The sequence below is a fragment of the Typha latifolia genome, chromosome 12, assembly GCF_019914945.1.
Source record: "Typha latifolia isolate L0001 chromosome 12, TyphaL0001v2, whole genome shotgun sequence".
In the NCBI taxonomy this organism is placed as follows: Eukaryota; Viridiplantae; Streptophyta; class Magnoliopsida; order Poales; family Typhaceae; genus Typha; species Typha latifolia.
Window position 1 is genome coordinate 9071039 of NC_133097.1, and position 19898 is coordinate 9090936.

Consider the following 19898-nt stretch of genomic DNA (forward strand, 5'->3'; position numbering starts at 1 on the left):
AGCTCCTTTTGGTATTAAAACTATTATGATCATCTTGCACTATCATCGAGAATCCAAAATTAAATATACACATGGGCAGACAAAATCAAACTTTTTCGACGCGCAAGTGCATAATTTTTCGAAGTTATATAGTAAGAAAAGTAAAACAAGTAGACTAGCATGCAAATTAACATTTGTCCTAAATAGACACGTAATTTTCATATACTGTGTTGAGAAAAGAACAAAAGAATCTCCGATAAGTATACCAAACCCGCAATACCAACCCATTGGAAGGGCACAAAAAGCATCAATATTCTCGTAATTCGCACAAAATTGGAAGCACGTATACCGTAGAATAGGACGAAGAGGAGGAAAGAAGCGGACTGAGAGAGGAACCACGATCGCACTGCAACCAGTTGGCGGCGGCGGCGGCGGCAGATTTGGAGAGTTAGTAATTGGGACGATTAGGGCTGTGAAAGATTTGGGAGACGTTATTAGAGCCCAGGAGATGAGATTAATTAAAGAACGGATAAATTCATCGCTCTCTTTTAAGTCCAAAGCTTACGTACTCTTGTTATCTAACAAGCGCGAAATGCACGCCGTCCGATCTGATATTAGCAGTGTGGGACCCAGTTCGAGGGATTATCCGGACCGTCCAAGGTTCCAGAATGTCAAGTCCAACTCTTTCGCTTTTTTTGTACCTTTTTTGCAAGTCTTTCTCCTCTTGCTATTTCTGTTTTGCAAATTGATTCTCCTTTTGTACCACCTCCGGATGAATATGCTCGTTATATTGTAATATTCTGGACACAGACATATGTATTGCTTTTAAACTAGCCACAAGTGTTTTCTCCTCAAAAAATTAAAATGTAGGTGATGATTGGCCATAATAATAATAAAACATTTTTCAAGCCATTTTTCTATTTAATTAGGAGGTAGGAGGTACAAAAGTTTTTGCTACAACCAGAACATCTTTAATGTAGATGCAATTACTTTATTAAATTATCATGACTGTTTATTTGCTGAAGAACATAATAGAATATATTTTCCCAATTTTGCAGCGTGTTGGAATTAACGCGCATATGAATAAGAAAATGCTTTGTATATGATATCTAAAAAGTCAAGTAGTCATAAAGATACTTATCAACAAAATGTTAGTAGTGTTCATGATCTTTGCACTTAAACAAAGACTTCTGAAATCCTCTCAAGCACCATAGAACTTTACATGATCTTATGACGACAATTAGTACCGTCTGCAGCTTTAAGTCCCTAAAAATGAGTCATACTCACATTTACAATGATAATATAGAGCTTGGCTAGTTGCAGTTTACAACTCATGAATACCTGCTTGGCTGCCAAATTTTGTCTGAATATTTACTCCATAGAGGCACATTCAGTTACAAAGAAATATAACATCACAGTTTGACGATAATCTCGTCTAACAATTGATAGAGCATTCCAATAGAAAAATGTGCCCCTTCTCTTGATAGTTAAGAATAATCATTTAAAAAAGATCTCAACCTAGGGTATTCCTTCACCCTAAAGTTGGAAACATGTCTAAAAAGCATTTGATCTACTAGTAAATGCTATGGGCCTGGCACAGATCAGGGATAACAAGTTACTTCCAATATCGACAGTTCGATTGCAATTCCTTCCAATGATATTCAAGTGGTTTGTGAATTACAACCGCTAACAGAAAATTTATCTAATGAGAAACCTACAAAATGTAGCAAGCCAGAATACTCCACTATCACCACAGAAGGTTCAGAAGAAGAGAAGGTTTAATCTTGAAATCATGATGTGCAAACTGCAAAATAAAGTACAACTCAGGTGCATCAGGAGGCATTCAGAAACATCAAGCCATATGATTATTATGTACATCAAAACCGAAAAAGGAGAAAAGATATCATATACACGCAGAGCTGTAGTCAGCAAGAGATCAGTAGAAAGAATGTCTCACACAGAACATTATTCTTACATAGGTTTACTATTCTTCTTTAGTATCAGAATATTTTTGCTCCAAGATGTGCAGCTGCCAATTGTATAGGCTTCAAAAGACAAATCAAGAACCTAGTAAGTATTCGAAGGGCCCTTCGGACCTTCAGAGCTCATATACTTAATTCGCTCAGCTTGGATGCAGATGAGTGAAGCTCCCGATGACAGCCATAGAGTTCACTGCTTCAGCAATGTCCAATTCCTGTGCCATGTCTCCATTTTGATTGATCGGGCCATCAACTGCATGTCCACAGTTCCCTTCCCAACCACTTGCCTCTGCATTAGACCTTAACCCAGCACCATCACATTGCTTCTGGGACGGAAACACGCCAAGTTCGGCATCAACCTTTGTTCTGATATCAGCCAAGAGGCTTCTTAATCTCATCACCTCAGCCTCAAGTGCTACTTTCCCCTGTAATCTTTTTAAGAGTTGTTCATTCACAAAATGAAGTTTCTTAACTTCCTCTTCTAAATAAGCTGTATGTGCCTTCTTCTTTTCCCGATACTTTCTGACGGCCTCTCTATTACCTACTGGTTTCCGAGACTTCTTTGGCTCTTCTTCTTCACCCTTATCTCCTTCTCCAGTCGCATATACTTGCGTATGCGTGTGGCAACATGTATGGGTGTGTGAGGATGCCGTAGAACCTGGGGGATTGCATGTGTGGGTATGGGTGCATGTACCAGTGTTCGTCAAGAATTCGTTGAAGCTGCTAGTGGTCTCAGAATTTGGCAAAAGAAGCTGGCTAGAAATATCTACTTCTTCATCATCCATCCTTGGCATGCAATCGAAATTTATCCTCAACCGCTCTTTCAAAAGCTTATCAGGAATTTCTAAAATTGAAAAGCCAGGGATTTCGATTGGTGAATAGGTTGAGGATATCTAAGCTATTAAAGAACCCAAAATGGCCAATTTCCACAAAACTAAGAGATATCAAGAAAGACCCAGATAGCCTAATCTCATATCAGAAGCGAGAGTGCTTAATGTATCCATAACTAGATGCAAATTTAGTGAAACAAATAACAAATAGAGCTGCATCGCAATCTCACCACAATATTGGCGATTTCGCAAAATTCAAGCAGGGCGAAGCTTCTCCGCGGGATTTGAAGAAAGACCCAGATGGAGAAACGCCGCCAAGAGTCGAGAGCAAGCATCAAAACGCGAACTTGGCGCAGCAAGCATTGACTGGAATGAGAACTGCAAGTTGAGGACAAGGCAAAAAGGGGGCTTTTCCCCTGCCTCTCCTTTTACTTCTCGTGGAAGAGAACAGAATCTGGTAAAGAAGGGAGGAGAGGGTGGATTTTGGGGCTTCGGATTTTGGAGGATTCGACAAATCCATTCTGTCAACTATTTATAGTAAACAAAAGAGGGGGGGGGGGGGGGGGTTATTTTTTCGAAGAGATATTATTAACAAGCATTGTTTGGCTGTACCCTACATCTGGAAACTTTGCTTTGCTATTTCCTCATAATTATCTATTTCCTGAACTGTACGGAACGCCAAAGGTCAACTATATTGTTCTTTAGAATGCGGCCTAGTACGTTATTTTTTATGTTTTTATTTTAGAAATAATTTTTATTTTTTATTTTTTTGTACTTTAATAATAATTATTTTTGATGTTACATAAAATGAAAAAAAAATTAAAATAAATATTTTTTTAATTACTATAATATTCTTTGATTTGATGTAGAATAAATTGATGGTATAGATATTAATGATAAATTAGTAATTACGTTAATATATAATATAAATTTAATAAATAATATTTATATTTTAAAATATGGTTATTATAATATTTATGTGTTATTTAGAATACGAGATGTATTTTATAATAAAAAAATGTTATTTCTACAGTGAACAAGAACTTTGAAAATTGCAAAACCTGAAAAAAAAAGCATTTGTTTTGCTCCATATTTGCTAATATGATTATAAAATAGGATAATCTTACAAATCATTCCTATTTGTAAAAAAAATTTAATTAAGTAATAGTAAAATTGAGCCTTTAAATAAATATATATATATTAGATATATAAAATTTTATAATAAAATGCACATAATTTATATAAAGAGGTTAATTAAAGGCAAGGAGTGTGAGATTATTTTGGGATTGGATTGCACCGAGGAGGTTGTGGAGTTGACCCCAACCTGGTCAACACGGTGCCCACCACGTGGGTCTTTGTTCTAAGGGACTTGAGTTGTCACGGTGGATTGCAGTTTGGCTCATAGTCCTAAGGCTCTTAAGGTTGAGGAGTGCTATAGGGAAGGAGGGAGCGGAGGTGATTGGATCGGCAACATTGACCACCAAGGCGAAGGAGGGAAATTTGGCCGAATGAAATAGAGGAAAAGAGGAGAGTGAAGGTATTTTGGTTCATTACTATTAGACCAAAATAAAATTAATATCTTTCCCACCAAATGAGAATATTTTAATTATTTTCTATTTGTCATAAATGCTAAGTATTTTAAGTTCGATAATAAGGAATAATTCTAAAAGTGGGATTGAAGTAAATTCTAAAATTAGGGGGACATTGTAATAAAAAAGAATCACAGGTGTAATGCATAAATTAAAAGTTTTATTTTCAAATGCCCCGGCTACTCGCAAAAGTAATGCATATTACGACTTACGAGGGGTAGTTCGCAAATACGGAAGGGGGTTTAATGGATATTTGCAAAACGATCCAATTTAGATTGCTGAAAAGTTTTTTATGCAGATCAGCACAAATATAATGCAGCAAATGTAGACCTAGAAGAACCTCTCATAAACCTCGAGACGATCAAGAAAGAGGAAACCTCTCCTCTCTGAGCTCAGTCAGCTCTTACACTTCCATTAGGAGGGAAATGTTGGCGATTCGAACCCTCCTCCATGGCCGCCTACCTCCTCCTCGATCCATCTCCTACCTCCTCCATCTCACCCCTGTCGAAGCACCAAATCCTTCCCTGATCCCTAGGGTTTCCTCCATTCTCCACTCCTCCCCCTTCTCCTCCTCCGCCGGCGGCGGCGGCGGCGGCCCCCCCAATGACGACACCTGGGACAAGGACTGGTCCAGCTCCTCCGCCTCCGGAGGCGGCGCAGCCGGAGGTGAGCCCCTCACCGGCTTCGATTGGGGCGAGGTTTCCTCTTGGTCGACAGGCCTAACAAAGGAACACTTCGATGGCACCGCCGCCGTCGGTCGCCAGATCTCCCCGGGGAGCGAGGCACCTCCGTCGGCGGCGATCGTAGAAGCTAGGGCGATGGACGAGGAAGACGAGATCTTGCGGATGCTGGAGAAGGACAACAAGGAGAGCAAGACGTTTGTTGATGGGTGGGGAGATCGGATGATGGAGACCTACCAGCTATTGAAGCAGGTCAGGGAGCCCGGGGCGAGAGGGTCGTACTTGAAGGACTCGGAGAAGGCGGAGATGTATAGGTTGCATAAGGAGAACCCGGAGGTGTACACGGTGGAGCGGCTCGCAAAGGACTTTCGTGTCATGCGGCAGAGGGTGCATGCTATTCTTTGGCTCAAAGAGATGGAAGAAGAGGAGGAGAAGAAGCTCGGGAAGCCTTTGGATGACTCCGTCGAGATCTTACTCGATAACTTCCCCGAGTAAGAAATTCGATTCGTTTTCCTGAATTAGTAGTATCTGTTATTTTGTGAAGATAGATTTTCTGTTTTTAATGCCTTGGGTTGATTACTTGATGGGAAATTATAGAATTATGGTTTGGAACTTGCTGGGAAATTCGCCCAAGATTGTAAGTGCAATAAATCTGATTTGGAGTCATGGTTGGTGAAAGATATACTGGTAAGTCTGATATAATGATATCAGATTGGTCAGCAAGATCTATTGGTACTTTCTGGTTAAAGACTTCAAGTTGTGGGTTTCTGCAATATTTTCTCTTATTGAGGTTCAAAGGGCCTACTAGTGATATCAAATTTGTAGCCTCATTTAGTTCTCTTAGATCGCCATGTTGAAAACCCACTAAACCTGAAGCAAGAACATTCTATGATCTATAAATACTCATACATGTTCCAAGAGAGGAACATGTAAAAAGCATGTATCCTTTTGCATTTCACGATAAATGGATGGATAGAAGGTTTGTGAAGTTTGTATTTTTCTACTATCCATGAATTGTGTAGGATACGGCGATGTGTGAGAAGCTTTATCGCAAACATAACAATATCAGAGAAGTGTAATATTTCAGTATCTTCAAGCAGAAAATCATTTTTGGTGCTTGCAACATGTAGAAATTGCTCAATTTATTGTATAAAAAGAAGAAGAACAAGGCCCTATGATGTAGCTATCTACAGTCACAGCAATCCCTTTTTGTTTTTTATTTTTGGATTTCTGACATGATATTACATGATAATTAGGAGTTGTGATCGTGTTCTACTTTTATAGTTGTAAGGACAGTGAGCCTTCTATCTGATTCAAGATTGGTAGTTTGGTGCATCAAGATGTATTTCTCACATATTACATATTTGAGCAGTATACAGATTAAACTTCAAGATGAACTACTAAAAGTTGCAGTCATATATGGAGTAATGTATTACCATGAAAATAGCGTACAAGAAGGATTCCTCTCTAATAAAATTTTCAACCCATGCTTAAACATAGGAATTTTCCTGGGATGTAATGAATATTAGAAATTTATCTTTTTGTGCTTAAGAAGATACTTTGTAGTTTGCAAGTCACCTTTATATGGAAACAAATTTGGTGAGCATGAGGGGGATAACTATTTCTGCATAGAAGATGAATCTTGGATATTTGCTTGCATATTAATCAAGCTCCTGCTTACATGGTTTTTGGGTTGTAGGTTTTTCAATTCACATGATAGGGAATTTCATGTGGCATCTCTTCCATACAAACCTGACTTCAAGGTTATGCCTGAGGGTTGGGATGGAACGACTAGGGATCCTGATGAGGTTCTTTATGAGATATCAATGAAGGAAGATCAGATGCTGTATGAAGAATTTGTTCAGAAGTTGAATTTCAACAAGAAAAAGGTTAGTAGTACTACCCCCTTTTCTTCAGAAGTACTTAAATTGATTGGAGCATTTCCATGTAATAAAAATGTTCTGTTCGTTTGAACTTTGGCAGCATGCATCTTAAATAGTACTTAACTGTCATGGGTTTATTTAAGTTATTGCTTGTGTACGAGAAGTATGGGGGAGTTAAGTTTTTGCAGATGCACTCGATACTGAAACTTATCCCATGTAGGAAAACTTGACGTAGCTAATAACTATGAGAATTAATTACCCTCTGTCTAGTTGTAAAAAGAATAGCTTGATATGTTCATACACTTATACTAATTTAGTTACGAGTTTGCTTGCAATCATGGTATTTGTACAGATTTATAGTTGATGAGAATGATTTTTTTTTTCCCATCCTCTCCCTCTATAGGATGTCTTTCTTAATTCTCATCTTTTCATCTACATATCATCCTTTTCCAGGTTGCTGGGGAGGTGAAATGCCACAAATACAGCAGGAGACGACCAGCAGAAGGGTGGAACTTTACTGTTGAGAAGTTGGGCCCTGAAGGAAAACGTGGAGGTGGTGGTGGCTGGAAATTCGTAAGCTTGCCTGATGGGTCAAGTCGTGCATTGAACGAGATGGAGAAGATGTATGTGAAGAGAGAGACTCCCAAGCGACGAAGAAGGATTATAGCCCCATTCAAATAACTGGCAATGCCTTAGTTGGTCAGGATACCAGTATGTCTTCAGTTACCTGGCACCAAGATGGAATGTATCTCCCAGATCGCACACATTGTGGAATAGTTTTTATTTCATCATATAAAGGAGGCTGAGGCTGACTTGCTATTTGCGACATATTTTGAAATTATTCCAGGAGACATTGTGTTTTCTGAGTTTGCACGGGTGAAGTATGTGAAAATGTTAATGCTAAATCTAGCTTGATGTAAGATGCACTATCGAAGTCCTCCATTCTAGTTTCTACTCAAAGGCACCAGAATAAGTTGTAGCTCAAGAAAGAAGAAAATCCTTGATGAAATCTATTGTGGATTTATATGACATGACCATGTTTGTGGTCTACTTGCTTTCATATGTGATTCTTTAGGTTTTAATAGCAATTTTGGGACTGACTCTTTCCGTTCGTGCTGATAAATTAGTCTTTGTTCAGATGAATTCTTCAACTTAGTGACTTGCTCATTGCTTTGTTTTAGGAGTATTTATGGGGGCAAGCGTGTTATGCTGTGTTGAGTAGTTAGTATACTCATGTACTTCACTTCACAGGCATATGCTGCTTAATTCGGTTGAATCCTATGAAACTATATATCACATAAACTGTAATCTCTATAATTTGAGAATCTAATCTTAGCAAAATATTATTCAATCATGTTCCAAGGTGTATAACCAAAAAGCTACGCTTTTTATTTGGGACAGTTGGGGGAGTTGAGGTGGATATGAATGCTCATCACCCAACTCCGGAACTCCCCAATCTTTCACCCACACTGACCCATGAGCCATTACTCTTTTTGGCTTTGTCTTTCTCCCTCTCCCTCTCCCTCTGACCAAGTCCCATGCCCAAGAAATCGCTTTCCAACACTGGGCTGCGGCCTTGAAGTAGTCCACTTCCCACCAACCCCACTTGTCCCCACCCAAAACTACCCTCCTTTTCTTTTCCACTATAAATTTCTTTTTCATGTTATTGGTATGGCGTACAGGGGAGAAGAAGGAACCGGGAAAGGTAATGGTTAGTCTTCGCTACAAAAGATCTGGGACTACTCTAAGTCGGTTGGGTTTGGTGGCCAAACCCCGACGTCATTAACTTGTGAGTGTTTGTGAAGCCTTGATTGTTTTGGGTGTCACCTTGGCATTTTGTTTTGGTTGGATATTGGTGTTCGAGTTAAATCCCATGTGAGAAATGCTTTTCTCTTGAATGAATTATGTATAAAAAATGGACTTTTGACTAGTTGGGTTTTTATCAGTCGATAGTTTTTTATTGGATTTTATGATTTTGTAATTGACTCAGTTACCAAAATTCGATCTTTTGGTTGTTCTATAAATTGGTCCCGAATTCTCTGGTTTCTTTAGTTGTGTGGGTGATAAGCATATAGCTTAATCGGACGCAAATTGTCTAAATTTCTTATTGTTTTGGACACCCACAGTTTTGGGAAGTCAGATATACAGGAATTTAGCAGTTCCTGGTGTATTCTCCTTGAGAGAAGATGGTTGGCACCGTTGAAAGGGTCCATAATTCACCATTCTATAATGGATCTCTTCCCCACTCCAATGGTGCAGAAGAGAAGCTCAATGAGCTCCGCCGTCTCCTCGGCAAATCAGAAGGCGATCTGTTAAAGATTGCCAGTATCGGCGCTGGTGCATGGGGCAGCGTCTTCGCGGCCCTCTTGCAAGATGCCTACGGCCATTTCCGTGAGAAAGTGCAGATAAGAATCTGGAGACGAGCTGGGAGATCAGTTGATAAGTCCACGGCAGAGCATCTATTCGAGGTGATCAATTCCAGGGAGGATGTCTTAAGGCGCTTAATTCGGCGGTGTGCCTACCTAAAGTACGTCGAGGCGAGGCTTGGGGATCGAACACTGCAAGCAGATGAAATATTAAAGGATGGTTTCTGCCTCAATATGATCGATACGCCACTTTGCCCACTGAAGGTTGTGACAAATTTGCAGGAGGCTGTCTGGGATGCTGACATTGTTATAAATGGCTTGCCTTCCACAGAGACAAGGGAGGTGTTTGAAGAGGTAAGCAAATACTGGAAGGAGAGGATTACTGTCCCGATAATAATATCACTAGCAAAGGGTATAGAGGCATCGCTCGATCCAGTTCCGCGCATAATAACTCCTACGCAGATGATTAGTTATGCAAGTAAGATTTCTATCCCTACATTTATTTCATTTCAGTAGGCCCTGAATGGGTTTAGTTACCTGCTATGCAGTCAAATGAATGGTTTGTGAGTAGTAAATGGTTAAATTTAGATATCCTTTATGAAATTATACACTGGATATATCTGTTACTAGGAAGAATAGAAAGTTTTAAATTTCCATGAGACGAGTACAGATTAAATTGAAGATGTTGGTTGGAAGGATATTCAGCAACCTTGGATTTCAAACTAGCGGTAGCGATTAGTGAAAGGGTAATCAGTTATATGATTGAATATAGTCAGTCATCGAGACGTTTGTCTCTCATCGAAACATGTTCATAATTGGTGCTTTTGGATGTCGATTAGTTGGACTCCTTTGTATCTGGGAAGCTTCTCTCTTTTTCTTCCAATCTCTAAAAGTGGATGTCTGATTGCAGCTGGTATTCCAATAGAGAACATTCTATATCTTGGAGGTCCAAACATTGCTTCAGAGATTTATAACAAGGAGTATGCAAATGCCCGAATTTGTGGAGCCGAAAAGTGGAGAAAACCTCTTGCTAAATTTTTGAGGCAGCCGCAGTTCATCGTGTGGGACAATAGTGACCTTATCACACATGAAGTTATGGGAGGCTTAAAGAATGTATATGCTATTGGCGCCGGTAAATATGTTCACACCCACTTACAATTTATTTCCTCTGGAGGGCTTATTAACGATTTCTTGATACTCTTTTCCTGCATAACTGCTCTGGAATAATTAGGCCCATAACTTTGATCATACTTGTTGTTGTGTGGATCACTCAGAAAGACCATTTTATATATTTCAAAGTCATAAAATATTTCTATGATTGTTACTCGCTGTTTATTAGTCATAAGTAAGTTCATGTGCTCTTTCATAGCACTGCATACATATTTGCGCAAAAGTATATCTTAGCTACCCTAATCCACATAATATGACAATAAATTCTAAACCAAACTTTGGACGACTTCATCTAGCTTTCATGCAACCTTAGGAGCAAATGCTTGTAGCTAATGCAGTATCCCGTTAGACTAATTTGGTGACCTTTTGTGAACTACTTTTATTATCTTTTCCTCTTTACTTTACTGTTGAAATCACTCCTCTGCTAATCAGCTCATATTTCATCAGGTCTTGTAGCTGCTTTAACCAAGGAAAGTGCAACAAGCAAATCAGTATACTTTGCTCACTGCACATCTGAAATGATATTGATCACTCACCTATTGTCGGAGGAACCGGAGAAACTCGCGGGTCCCTTGCTAGCCGATACTTATGTAACCCTGTTGAAAGGTCGAAACGCCTGGTACGGGCAAATGCTAGCCAAGGGAGAACTCAATCTCGACATGGGTGACAGTATCAAAGGGAAAGGGACAATTCAGGTACCTCTTCGATCTTAGTATTACACGCTTTTCCTTGAGCATCTGGCAATAGGTTATCAAATTAATTCTAGAACTGATATGGATTTGATCACCTGAATGGTTTTGTGTTCTCATTCAGGGTGTGTCAGCTGTCAATGCATTTTATGAGCTCCTGAGTCAGACATGCCTAAGTGTGTTGCATCCAAAAGGAAACAAGCCTGTTGCTCCAGTGGAGTTGTGCCCCATCTTGAAGACACTTTACAAGATTTTGATCAAAAGGTCAGAAATCATCCTAAATATTGTTCTTATGCATTCTCCAGGTCACTCGGGCATTCGTCGTATTAACCGATTAATTTTCTAGTGAAGAACTCAATGTGTTTACTTGGATCTGCAGGGAACTTTCAACAGAGTCGATTCTTCAGGCATTAAGAGACGAATCCATGTACGATCCTCGTGAAAGAATTGAGATGACAAAGAGTCACGCCATTTATAAACCATCACTTCTGGGCCAAGCTTGTGGCATCAAGAATTAGAGATATTCCTTGTTGTTCGTCGTTCGTCGTTCGTCGTTCTTGTAAAGCGATCATACTGATTGAATTAGACATTCATTATAAACTAGAACTGTACTGGTTGATCATATCATTCAATAAAAGGAATACAACTGATGTTTCTTCTCTGCTAATCCCACATCTTATATTAGAAGAAAAACTAGTTAAATTACACTAACAAGATGAAATGGTAATCATCCAAAGGTAACCATAGATTTGATTTAGAAGGGCATAACATACATGGTGCGAAGTGTAAATATTGCATATATAAGGTTCGAATCGCATACCAATCATTCGGTGAATAAATACATGAACACGTGCACGGTCGTCATGCTAAAGCTCTGTTTATACGAGGATTACGCCTGCTGCAGCTCCTTATCGTCGATAAATCCACTCCTATCCCTATCCGCCGCCTGGAAGCACGATATAATGATCGGGTCCGTCCCCGGTGCGAATACCGATGGCACCAACGACGCGAACGAGCACAGCATCCCCTAAGCTCCCTGGGGGCGGTGAGCCCATGTAATTGTTACCGCCTAATATTGGGTAGGTGGGCGGTAGTTGGAATTGCTGTGGAGGGTAGCCGGATCCCGGTGGATAGCCTGCCATTATCGAGAATAAATAGTCGATAGAAGACGGAAGAAGGAATAAGTTGGGAGTTTTATAGATCTCTTGTGGAATGTCTTAATATATTATATAGAGAGTTGGATTGAAAGGTTTTCTATGGATTATGTATCTACTAATTATTCTTTAGAGAAAATTACAAATAGCACCGTACATTTTTTATTATATTATAAATAAAACCCTCATTTTAACATTTATAAATAAAGCCTTTCCTTTTACTATCAAGTACCACTGTAAATTAAGCTTAACTTATTAACGAGCACATAATGAAATAGAATAAAAAATAATCACATTTTATTTATTTTAAATCTTGTTTTTATAATTTCTAAATTACCATAATCTATATTCGAGATTAAATAGCACCAATTTTGGATTCATTGATAATGTGAGATTTAGTGTTTAGATGCGATTTTAGTATTTTTAGAATCTTGATTTAATCCTATTTTATTAGAAATCGGTGTTTTGTGTTCCGGATGGTTAATTTAGTTTTACAATTACATTAATAGTAGGGTGTAACTTGTTATTTTTTTAGTAAATAAAGAGTTGTATTTGTAAATAAATGAAAAAAGGAGGTTTTTTTTATGATATAGACAAAATATAGGGTGTTATTTATAATTCTCTCTATTATTTAAAATTAAGGTATTATTGTGGTATTACGTTATGTGCCAATGGATTATGGCTCAACGTAGGAAGATTTCAACGTTAGAATTGTAATTTGAATTCGAGCTCATCTTTTATACTCTTTTTCCTCTTTTCAAACGTTATACCAACTTAAATATATATATATATCTTAACGTGCCTTAAAGTAAGATGCTAGAAATGCCAACTAATATCATATTCTATTAATCTAATTGAGACCTTGTCCTCAATTCTCTCTCAAAAGAATATTTATGTAGCCATTGAATAATAAATTGGTATTTCTGTGTTTCTTATAGTTAACTTCAGAAAATTTAAAGCCTCGTAAAGTTGAAGAGATAGTATTATACAATAATAGGATAAAGAACCCTTATTAATTTTTTTCAACCAAATATCATGAGATATCCATGGTTTTAAAGGTTATATATAGTGTTCAGAGATATATATATATATATATACACACAAACTAATAAGAGATAAAGAAAGAAGTACTGATTAATTAATAAATCTGTCAAGGAACAAATTAATCAAAGTAGATATATACTCCAACAACTACCTCTATAATTAAGCAACACAAGCATATCAAACATAAAGTAAAACATAAATCAAACACCAAATCTAAGTAGAGAAATCGACGTGGTAGACCTCGCTCATGTCCGGCGTATACAAGCCGAAGTTCTGCTCGGTTCCGGCCGGCTTCTGGTCCTCATTAAACATGGCAAACAAGTAGGTCTCGATCCCTTTCAGTGGCCTCCTCGGCGTCCCTGACCCTACGTGCGTCACCACGTTGTTGTTATAAATCCTCGCGTTCTCCACCGTCGCCCCGACGCCGCCGCCCCCCGACGGCCACCCCGTCTCAGACACGACCATCTCCACACTAGTCGCCCCCACCTTCTCCACCGCCGCGTACATCGCGTCTACCATCGCGTCGAAGAGGTTTCTGTACCCTAACCCGCCGTCGCGCACCACCACGTCGGTAGCCGTGAACAGGGCGTAGTCGAGCCGCACCTCCTCAGGGCTGCCGGCGTACGCGAAGTACGGGTACACGTTGAGGAGCAGCGGCGTGTTCTTCGACTCCAAAAATTTAACGATCGGCGTCATGACTGACGCCGCCGACTCCGAGAAGGTCCCTTGCGAGGGAGGGAAAGACGACCCCAAGACCTCCGTCGACACGGCGGTCGTGACCGGAATCTGGACGTTGGACTCTCGCAGGGCAGCCTCTAGGTTTTGCATGGCAGGAAGCACGTAGCTTGCAAGGTTGCCAGGTATCACCTCATTGCCTGCGTTGATGTAGCTGAAATTAACCGAGTTGGCAAAAGGGATGACATTGGTTTGGACCCAAGTGGCGGCGTAGGATGAGTTGGTGGACAGGAGTTGGAGGTCTTGGTTGAGAGTTCCAAGGATGACTTGGATTCCTTTGCCCTCAAGAGCTTTGAGGACTTGGGTGTTAGGGTTGAAGAGCCTGAGCTTTTTGATGCTTCGTGAGGTGTAGAGAGATACAACCTTCTCTGGGTTTGGGAGGTTGTCACCCAGCATTCCATAGTTCACACCGATTCCTTGTGCACTAACTGCGTTAACAAATAAGATACAAATTACAAATCGATTCTATTTTATAATTGTTTCAGTGAATATAAATATATATATATATATATATATATATATATTATTATGATATATGATATTTTTCTTAGTTACAGATAATTCTTTTCAGACTTTATTTGAAAAGTAATTATATGGGTATCTATGTATTATAGATAATAATTAGCAAAAACGAAAAAAAAAAAAGGAGAGAGAGAGAGAGAGAGAGAGAGAGATTGCACTCTCTTTGCCATGATCACACGAATAATGAAATCTGTTGGTTGAGGTGGTTGTAACTGCATACATAGTGGAAGAAGAGCTTCGAAGAACACGTAACGGGGAGAACAATAAGTATATGCCACGTGTCCCACTCTTTATCACAAACGTAACCACCTTTGTGCTAATTAAAATCAATTATATCCATTCACAAGTTAATTAAGTTTTAGATTAAAATCAATTATATAAAGCTTCAACAGACGGGGAAGCAAATAAGGAAGCACTTTTCAAAAAATGACAGTAGTAGTAAGCATTAATGCTCAAATGGAAGGATTGCTACGACGTACCTCCCTACTTGTATAAGATCCTAATTATAACTGGATCATGATAATTTACTTCTTTACTGGTATTTAACCAGATTTCATTCTACAATGAGATGAGGAATTCCAAGATTTAAAAAAACAAAAAAAAAACTCTGTTTTTTTGAGAAAATATTACGGATTATAACTCAGTTCAGACTCGTTGAGATAATGAAAGATATTTACAAAAGTTGAAGATGAAGATAATTAGAAAGGAAAACGAGACCAGATAATACTAGGTGACGTTCTTGATGAATGGAGGATGATGAACTAAAAAAAAAAAAAAAATGAACACATTCACGCGATCGATTATATTTGCGAACATAGAAGAGTATATTTGATCAAGGAGATGATACCTGCAACAATACTAAAGCAAGAAGTGAGAAGCCACACAGCAACTATACTGCGAACAAAAACGCCATGATCCATTGTAGATCTCTCTCTCTCTCTCTCTCTCTCTCTAGAACTGCTCACCAAGAAGGCGTAGAACTAATAACTATCTCAGTAGCAAAAGGCTGAGAACTTCTTTCACTTTGTTAGGTATTTATATCCCTCGAATGCAGAGGAGTAGATCAAGTCCAACTTTAATTGAGGGCTAATTAAGTGAACCACACTTGACTAAATACATGACGAAGGGGACCTGAATTGAGACGATGTCAACACGTTAGATGGTACGTAGTTGGCCAGTTACAATTAGAACTCAAATATGGGCATTTAGTTGGCCAGGAATTACAAATCAAGAGCCAAGTTATCTCCTTTTTGGAACTTTTTGCAAAAAAACCATCAGAACAAATATTTTAGAGTATATTCTATCTTATTGACGAAAGGTAATTCCTTTTCTCTTTCTCCCTTGGCATTTTTGTCAGAAGGGAAAAAAAATATTACCATATACCTAATATGGTTTTTTTAGTACATATCTTAAAAAGATAGTCAATTTGGAAATATAAAAGGGAGGAGGTTTTTTGCAATAAATTTCAAAGAGTAGATAGTTGTTGGCAAAAAGAACCCTACTCGTGTTTACGTCAAAGCACCCTGGCTAGGTACAAAGTTTGGAGGATTAGGTCCAACGAAAAGGTTAAGTGAGAATTGCTTCCATCACACCTTGCATCAATTAATTCACCAAATTGACCGATGGAAGACATAAATTGATCTGTTACAGTTGACAGCAGTTTTCCATGACCCAAAAGGTCGAGTTGATAATAACTAATGTTAGAGAGCATTGCTTTGAGATGCCCTTTTTTTTTCTTTGCCTAAATTTTCGACATGCCCACCAAACTTCTAGCCAATTCTCACTAATATGAGAGAATTACTGAACCTGAAAAGAGTTTTCCCACACGCATCCTACCAACAGCGAAAAAAATAATGGATTTTATTTTTGGATAATTCTTGGCCAGATATGGGTACTGAATAGTCCACAAGAAACCACAAAGCGACAACATCACCTGTGTATTGATGATGGACGGATCTTCTTTTAGATTTCAGGCCAGGTCAGAGGTAGTTGACACTTCAAGGCCAAAAATTACAACATCCTTCAGTTTAAGATCCGAAGAAAGGAAGGAAAGAAAGAGTACAGGAGGGAGTCGGAAAAAAAATGGCCCAATCAAACACACTTTCTTATTCTATAAAGTGTTGAATCAATCTCAAAAGGGTGGAAACATCTAATGAACAGCATCAGTGCAACTCGGAACTCCCCAAACAATCATCATTACGCCGCAAGCACTCTAGTCTCAGGTAGCAAAGGTACAGAACAAAAGACAAGACACTCACATGAAGTCGTAATCATCCATATTATCATAAGAACCTGCAACCAAGTCATCATCTTCCTTGTCAACATGAAGCTGCTTCTTCTTTGCCCCTGTAAAATTCACCATAGACAATGTGAAATAAGTCACCAAGGTGACGAGGAGGCAAAATGTTAATACTCCTTAATAAAAAAGGAAGACATAGAATCTCTTACCTTGCTTCTTCTTGCCTGCGTTGGCTTCCTTCTCGGCCTTAAGTTTCTCATTTGCAATGGCTGTTAACGAGGAAGCAATGTCTTTAGCATCAGCTGCTTTCAAGGAGGCCATGGAAAGCTTCATAACGGCTTTCAGAAGGCCGATGTAATGGAAGCTTTTCTAATGACAAAAGAAACAAGGTCAGTTTGTGCATGCAGAAGTGCCTCACATAAGTAGCAACCTAGATCCAATATTTCCCAAACCTCGTAGGGGCGTATCTTATGTGAGAGAAGCTCCGCATACTCCATAAAATCACTCTCAGATTTGGGAATGAAATTATCTAGAGATTTCTCATCACCTCTCTTTGCAAACAATTCTGCAGTTGACTTGTAGTCAGCTTCTTCCACAAGCCTGCAAGATGCGAACGTCACATATCAGACAAAGTTAACAGCAAAAATGTTTAAAAGGAGATTAAAAAAGGCGCTTCCATGACTTCTAGTAAGATTCACCATTTAATATGATTTATCAATTTTATCCTACTTAAGAATGGCATCTTTCTAGCTCATTTCTTGATTAAGAAAAATAAAGCAGAGTATCAATACCTCTGCTGCCGAAGTTTCTCGGCAACAGGATCCACAAGTATTTCATCAACTGCTTCAGTTCTATTGATCTCAGGCTGTTTTCCTTTCTTAGCAGCAGCTTTCGCACCAGCCTTTTCTACAGTTTTTCCTACTGCAACCTCTGGCTTAGGTGCCTGCAACAACAATGTACACATTGCAGTTTATATGTCATGATACTAAAACCAGCAGTACAACATTCATGCTTCTTGCTAGTTTTCCTGAAATATAATCCTTGCCATTTTCCGAAACTACTAATTTGACTTTCAAGTAGTCCTACATCCATCTACATCCAGGTTCTGCCAACAAGAAAACCAGCATTGCACTAATTTCATGCTATCCTAACATTATTGCTTTGAACAACTTACAAGACCAAAGGAAAAGAGAGCAAAAGATTTCATTACAAAGAAAGAGAAAACTTCACCTGCACAGGTTCCTCCTCGTCTTCCCATGACTCTTTTACATCTTCCTCTTCTACATCTTCATCTTCCCACTTATTTTTTGGCTGCTCTTTTACGAGACCAAGTGGTGCTGGAACAAAATCTTCCTCCTCTGGAACGAAGGAGAAAATTCATGATCAAGATACAACTGAGAGGATGACACAAATGCACATCGAAACTTTTTCTCATAAAGTAACATGTGTCTTCATACTTCATAAGCATATATCTAGACCATAGAAATGAGCTACTGTATAACAAGAGTTATGACCATGGACATGGTCCACATGCATCATGTTAAATTTTTTTACATGTCTGTAGTGCAGTAGTAGGTAAATTAAATGCCAGAGTCAAAGTGTAGAGTATATGCTTAAAAAAAATAGAATACAGTGTTTAAAAAAAAGTTAAGGTGAAACTTCGAGTACCCTCCAAAAGTTTGGTAAGCTCTCATGGATGAAAATTTTGAGTTTCCAGTTTAGATCTCACATTGCTTGGGATTGAATAGAGATGGAATTACATATCCTATATAAGGACATTTGTTTTGCCACTCCTTGCCAAAGCTCTTTGGAGAGCCTCCATTAGGAGGAGCTTCATAAATAAAGCATACCAATACCCCAAAACAAAGCTCTCCAAATGTATAGGGTCTATAAAAAGTTTAAAATATTACATACTTGTATGACACCTGACACCCCACCATGGAAAACATCAACATTCTGATGTTTTGCAGAACAATACAAGTATATTATAGGCTCTCTCAAATGGCCTTATCAACCAAATTTCCTGTCATACTTTAGTACCAAATAAAAAGGAAAATGAAACAGAAGAGACAATAAAAAAAACTAATTGCATCAATTCAGTAGACCAGTAAGCAGTAGACGAGTAAGAAGAAATGAACCATTCATAAAAAAGTACTGACTGCAAGCACTCACCCCAATCTTCCATCCCTGAAATCTTCCGATCGAACTCCTAGTGCTGATGCTATCCAAGTAAACCTTTACAAACAAGGAAAAAAATTCATGACATCTGAGAACATAATCAACTAAAGAAGCCAAGAACAAATTATCTTTAGCAAGCTAGTTGATGCAGGGAAGCGTGGAAGGAGATAGGTCAAGCCAGAAGGAAGCTCTTCGTTAATCTGTTGATTCTTACAAATATCAGATACATCGACTTTTGAGAAAAGATTGATAAAAATCTCAAATTTTCACTCAGGAAATAAACTCAACTGCATCCTCCAGGCTACAGGCCTACAAGACTACATAAAGGCTAGCAAAAGACACCAAAGACTTAATCTGACAAAGAAAAGAAAACGACGGCACAGTGTACTTTTCCTATTCAAAGTAGAATTCTTTCAATTCCAAACTTATCAAAGTTTAATTTTCCTATACAAAGTAGAATTCCACCACTCAACTCCTAATCAATCTCGGCATACCGACCCCTATTCAGTCTCTGCATATCCACCGCCATCACTAATCATCCTCCAAGAAATGACATAAGAGCTTGAAAAAATCCAATAAATATTGATTTTTACAAGATTCTGCAGAAACCAAACAAATTACATGATCTTACATCAAGGGTACCAAAAGAAAAGGGAAAATATTTTACCGCTGTCCCTCTCCGCCACGCACAAGATTACCACCGTTCCTAGCCCTCTAAATCCACTAGCCGCCGGCAAGTGTTCGCCGGAGTAGATGAGGGCTCGGTCGCTGAGATGGGAATTCTCAGCGAGGAGAGATCGGAAGCGGCAACCGGCGAGAAGAGACGAGAGGAAAGGCTAGCCAGGAGAGATCGAGAACGGG

At 38.8% G+C, this 19898-nt stretch overlaps 5 protein-coding genes across 6 annotated transcripts; 2 read left to right on the forward strand and 3 right to left on the reverse strand.

Moving 5' to 3' along the window:
* Window positions 1-1821: 1821 nt before the first annotated feature.
* Window positions 1822-3244, reverse strand: LOC140798901 (basic leucine zipper 23-like). Its single transcript, XM_073152986.1, has 2 exons — window positions 3019-3244; window positions 1822-2802 (listed from the first exon to the last, which is right to left on the reverse strand). The coding sequence occupies exon 2, from the start codon at window positions 2750-2752 to the stop codon at window positions 2102-2104; it is 651 nt and encodes a 216-aa protein (XP_073009087.1). The 5' UTR covers window positions 2753-2802; window positions 3019-3244; the 3' UTR covers window positions 1822-2101.
* A 1431-nt stretch (window positions 3245-4675) lies between these two features.
* Window positions 4676-8000, forward strand: LOC140799179 (protein GAMETE CELL DEFECTIVE 1, mitochondrial). The gene is made up of 3 exons (XM_073153357.1): window positions 4676-5548; window positions 6757-6946; window positions 7394-8000. The coding sequence occupies exons 1-3, from the start codon at window positions 4803-4805 to the stop codon at window positions 7619-7621; spliced, it is 1164 nt and encodes a 387-aa protein (XP_073009458.1). The 5' UTR covers window positions 4676-4802; the 3' UTR covers window positions 7622-8000.
* Window positions 8001-8590: 590 nt separating this feature from the next.
* On the forward strand, window positions 8591-11832 carry LOC140799378 (probable glycerol-3-phosphate dehydrogenase [NAD(+)] 1, cytosolic). 2 transcript variants are annotated; one of them, XM_073153693.1, is made up of 6 exons: window positions 8591-8729; window positions 9067-9784; window positions 10217-10438; window positions 10924-11171; window positions 11290-11429; window positions 11545-11832. In XM_073153693.1, the coding sequence occupies exons 2-6, from the start codon at window positions 9127-9129 to the stop codon at window positions 11681-11683; spliced, it is 1407 nt and encodes a 468-aa protein (XP_073009794.1). In that variant the 5' UTR covers window positions 8591-8729; window positions 9067-9126; the 3' UTR covers window positions 11684-11832. The 2 variants fall into 2 exon arrangements, with proteins under 2 accessions (XP_073009794.1, XP_073009795.1); XM_073153694.1 differs by having other exon boundaries at window positions 8725-8815.
* Window positions 11833-13435: 1603 nt separating this feature from the next.
* Window positions 13436-15684, reverse strand: LOC140798934 (putative glucan endo-1,3-beta-glucosidase GVI). The gene is made up of 2 exons (XM_073153026.1): window positions 15468-15684; window positions 13436-14526 (listed from the first exon to the last, which is right to left on the reverse strand). The coding sequence occupies exons 1-2, from the start codon at window positions 15538-15540 to the stop codon at window positions 13577-13579; spliced, it is 1023 nt and encodes a 340-aa protein (XP_073009127.1). The 5' UTR covers window positions 15541-15684; the 3' UTR covers window positions 13436-13576.
* An 874-nt stretch (window positions 15685-16558) lies between these two features.
* On the reverse strand, window positions 16559-19783 carry LOC140798610 (uncharacterized). The gene is made up of 7 exons (XM_073152530.1): window positions 19705-19783; window positions 19032-19094; window positions 18090-18217; window positions 17651-17802; window positions 17312-17459; window positions 17069-17228; window positions 16559-16966 (listed from the first exon to the last, which is right to left on the reverse strand). The coding sequence occupies exons 2-7, from the start codon at window positions 19042-19044 to the stop codon at window positions 16875-16877; spliced, it is 693 nt and encodes a 230-aa protein (XP_073008631.1). The 5' UTR covers window positions 19045-19094; window positions 19705-19783; the 3' UTR covers window positions 16559-16874.
* Between the last annotated feature and the right edge of the window lie 115 nt (window positions 19784-19898).

What these genes read in the sequence shown, in the direction of transcription:
- LOC140798901 (XM_073152986.1), bottom strand. Translation starts at nt 2,752, where the DNA reads ATGCCAAGGATGGATGATGAAGAAGTAGATATTTCTAGCCAGCTTCTT.
- LOC140799179 (XM_073153357.1), top strand. Translation starts at nt 4,803, where the DNA reads ATGTTGGCGATTCGAACCCTCCTCCATGGCCGCCTACCTCCTCCTCGA. An exon ending in TTACTCGATAACTTCCCCGA is followed by an intron (nt 5,549 to 6,756) that starts GTAAGAAATTCG and finishes TTTGGGTTGTAG; the next exon opens with GTTTTTCAATTCACATGATA. An exon ending in TGAATTTCAACAAGAAAAAG is followed by an intron (nt 6,947 to 7,393) that starts GTTAGTAGTACT and finishes ATCCTTTTCCAG; the next exon opens with GTTGCTGGGGAGGTGAAATG.
- LOC140799378 (XM_073153693.1), top strand. Translation starts at nt 9,127, where the DNA reads ATGGTTGGCACCGTTGAAAGGGTCCATAATTCACCATTCTATAATGGA. An exon ending in AAGGGAAAGGGACAATTCAG is followed by an intron (nt 11,172 to 11,289) that starts GTACCTCTTCGA and finishes GTTCTCATTCAG; the next exon opens with GGTGTGTCAGCTGTCAATGC. An exon ending in TACAAGATTTTGATCAAAAG is followed by an intron (nt 11,430 to 11,544) that starts GTCAGAAATCAT and finishes TTGGATCTGCAG; the next exon opens with GGAACTTTCAACAGAGTCGA.
- LOC140798934 (XM_073153026.1), bottom strand. Translation starts at nt 15,540, where the DNA reads ATGGATCATGGCGTTTTTGTTCGCAGTATAGTTGCTGTGTGGCTTCTC. An exon ending in TTGCTTTAGTATTGTTGCAG is followed by an intron (nt 14,527 to 15,467) that starts GTATCATCTCCT and finishes TTGTTAACGCAG; the next exon opens with TTAGTGCACAAGGAATCGGT.
- LOC140798610 (XM_073152530.1), bottom strand. An exon ending in ATAAGATACGCCCCTACGAG is followed by an intron (nt 17,229 to 17,311) that starts GTTTGGGAAATA and finishes TTTTGTCATTAG; the next exon opens with AAAAGCTTCCATTACATCGG. An exon ending in CGCAGGCAAGAAGAAGCAAG is followed by an intron (nt 16,967 to 17,068) that starts GTAAGAGATTCT and finishes TGAATTTTACAG; the next exon opens with GGGCAAAGAAGAAGCAGCTT.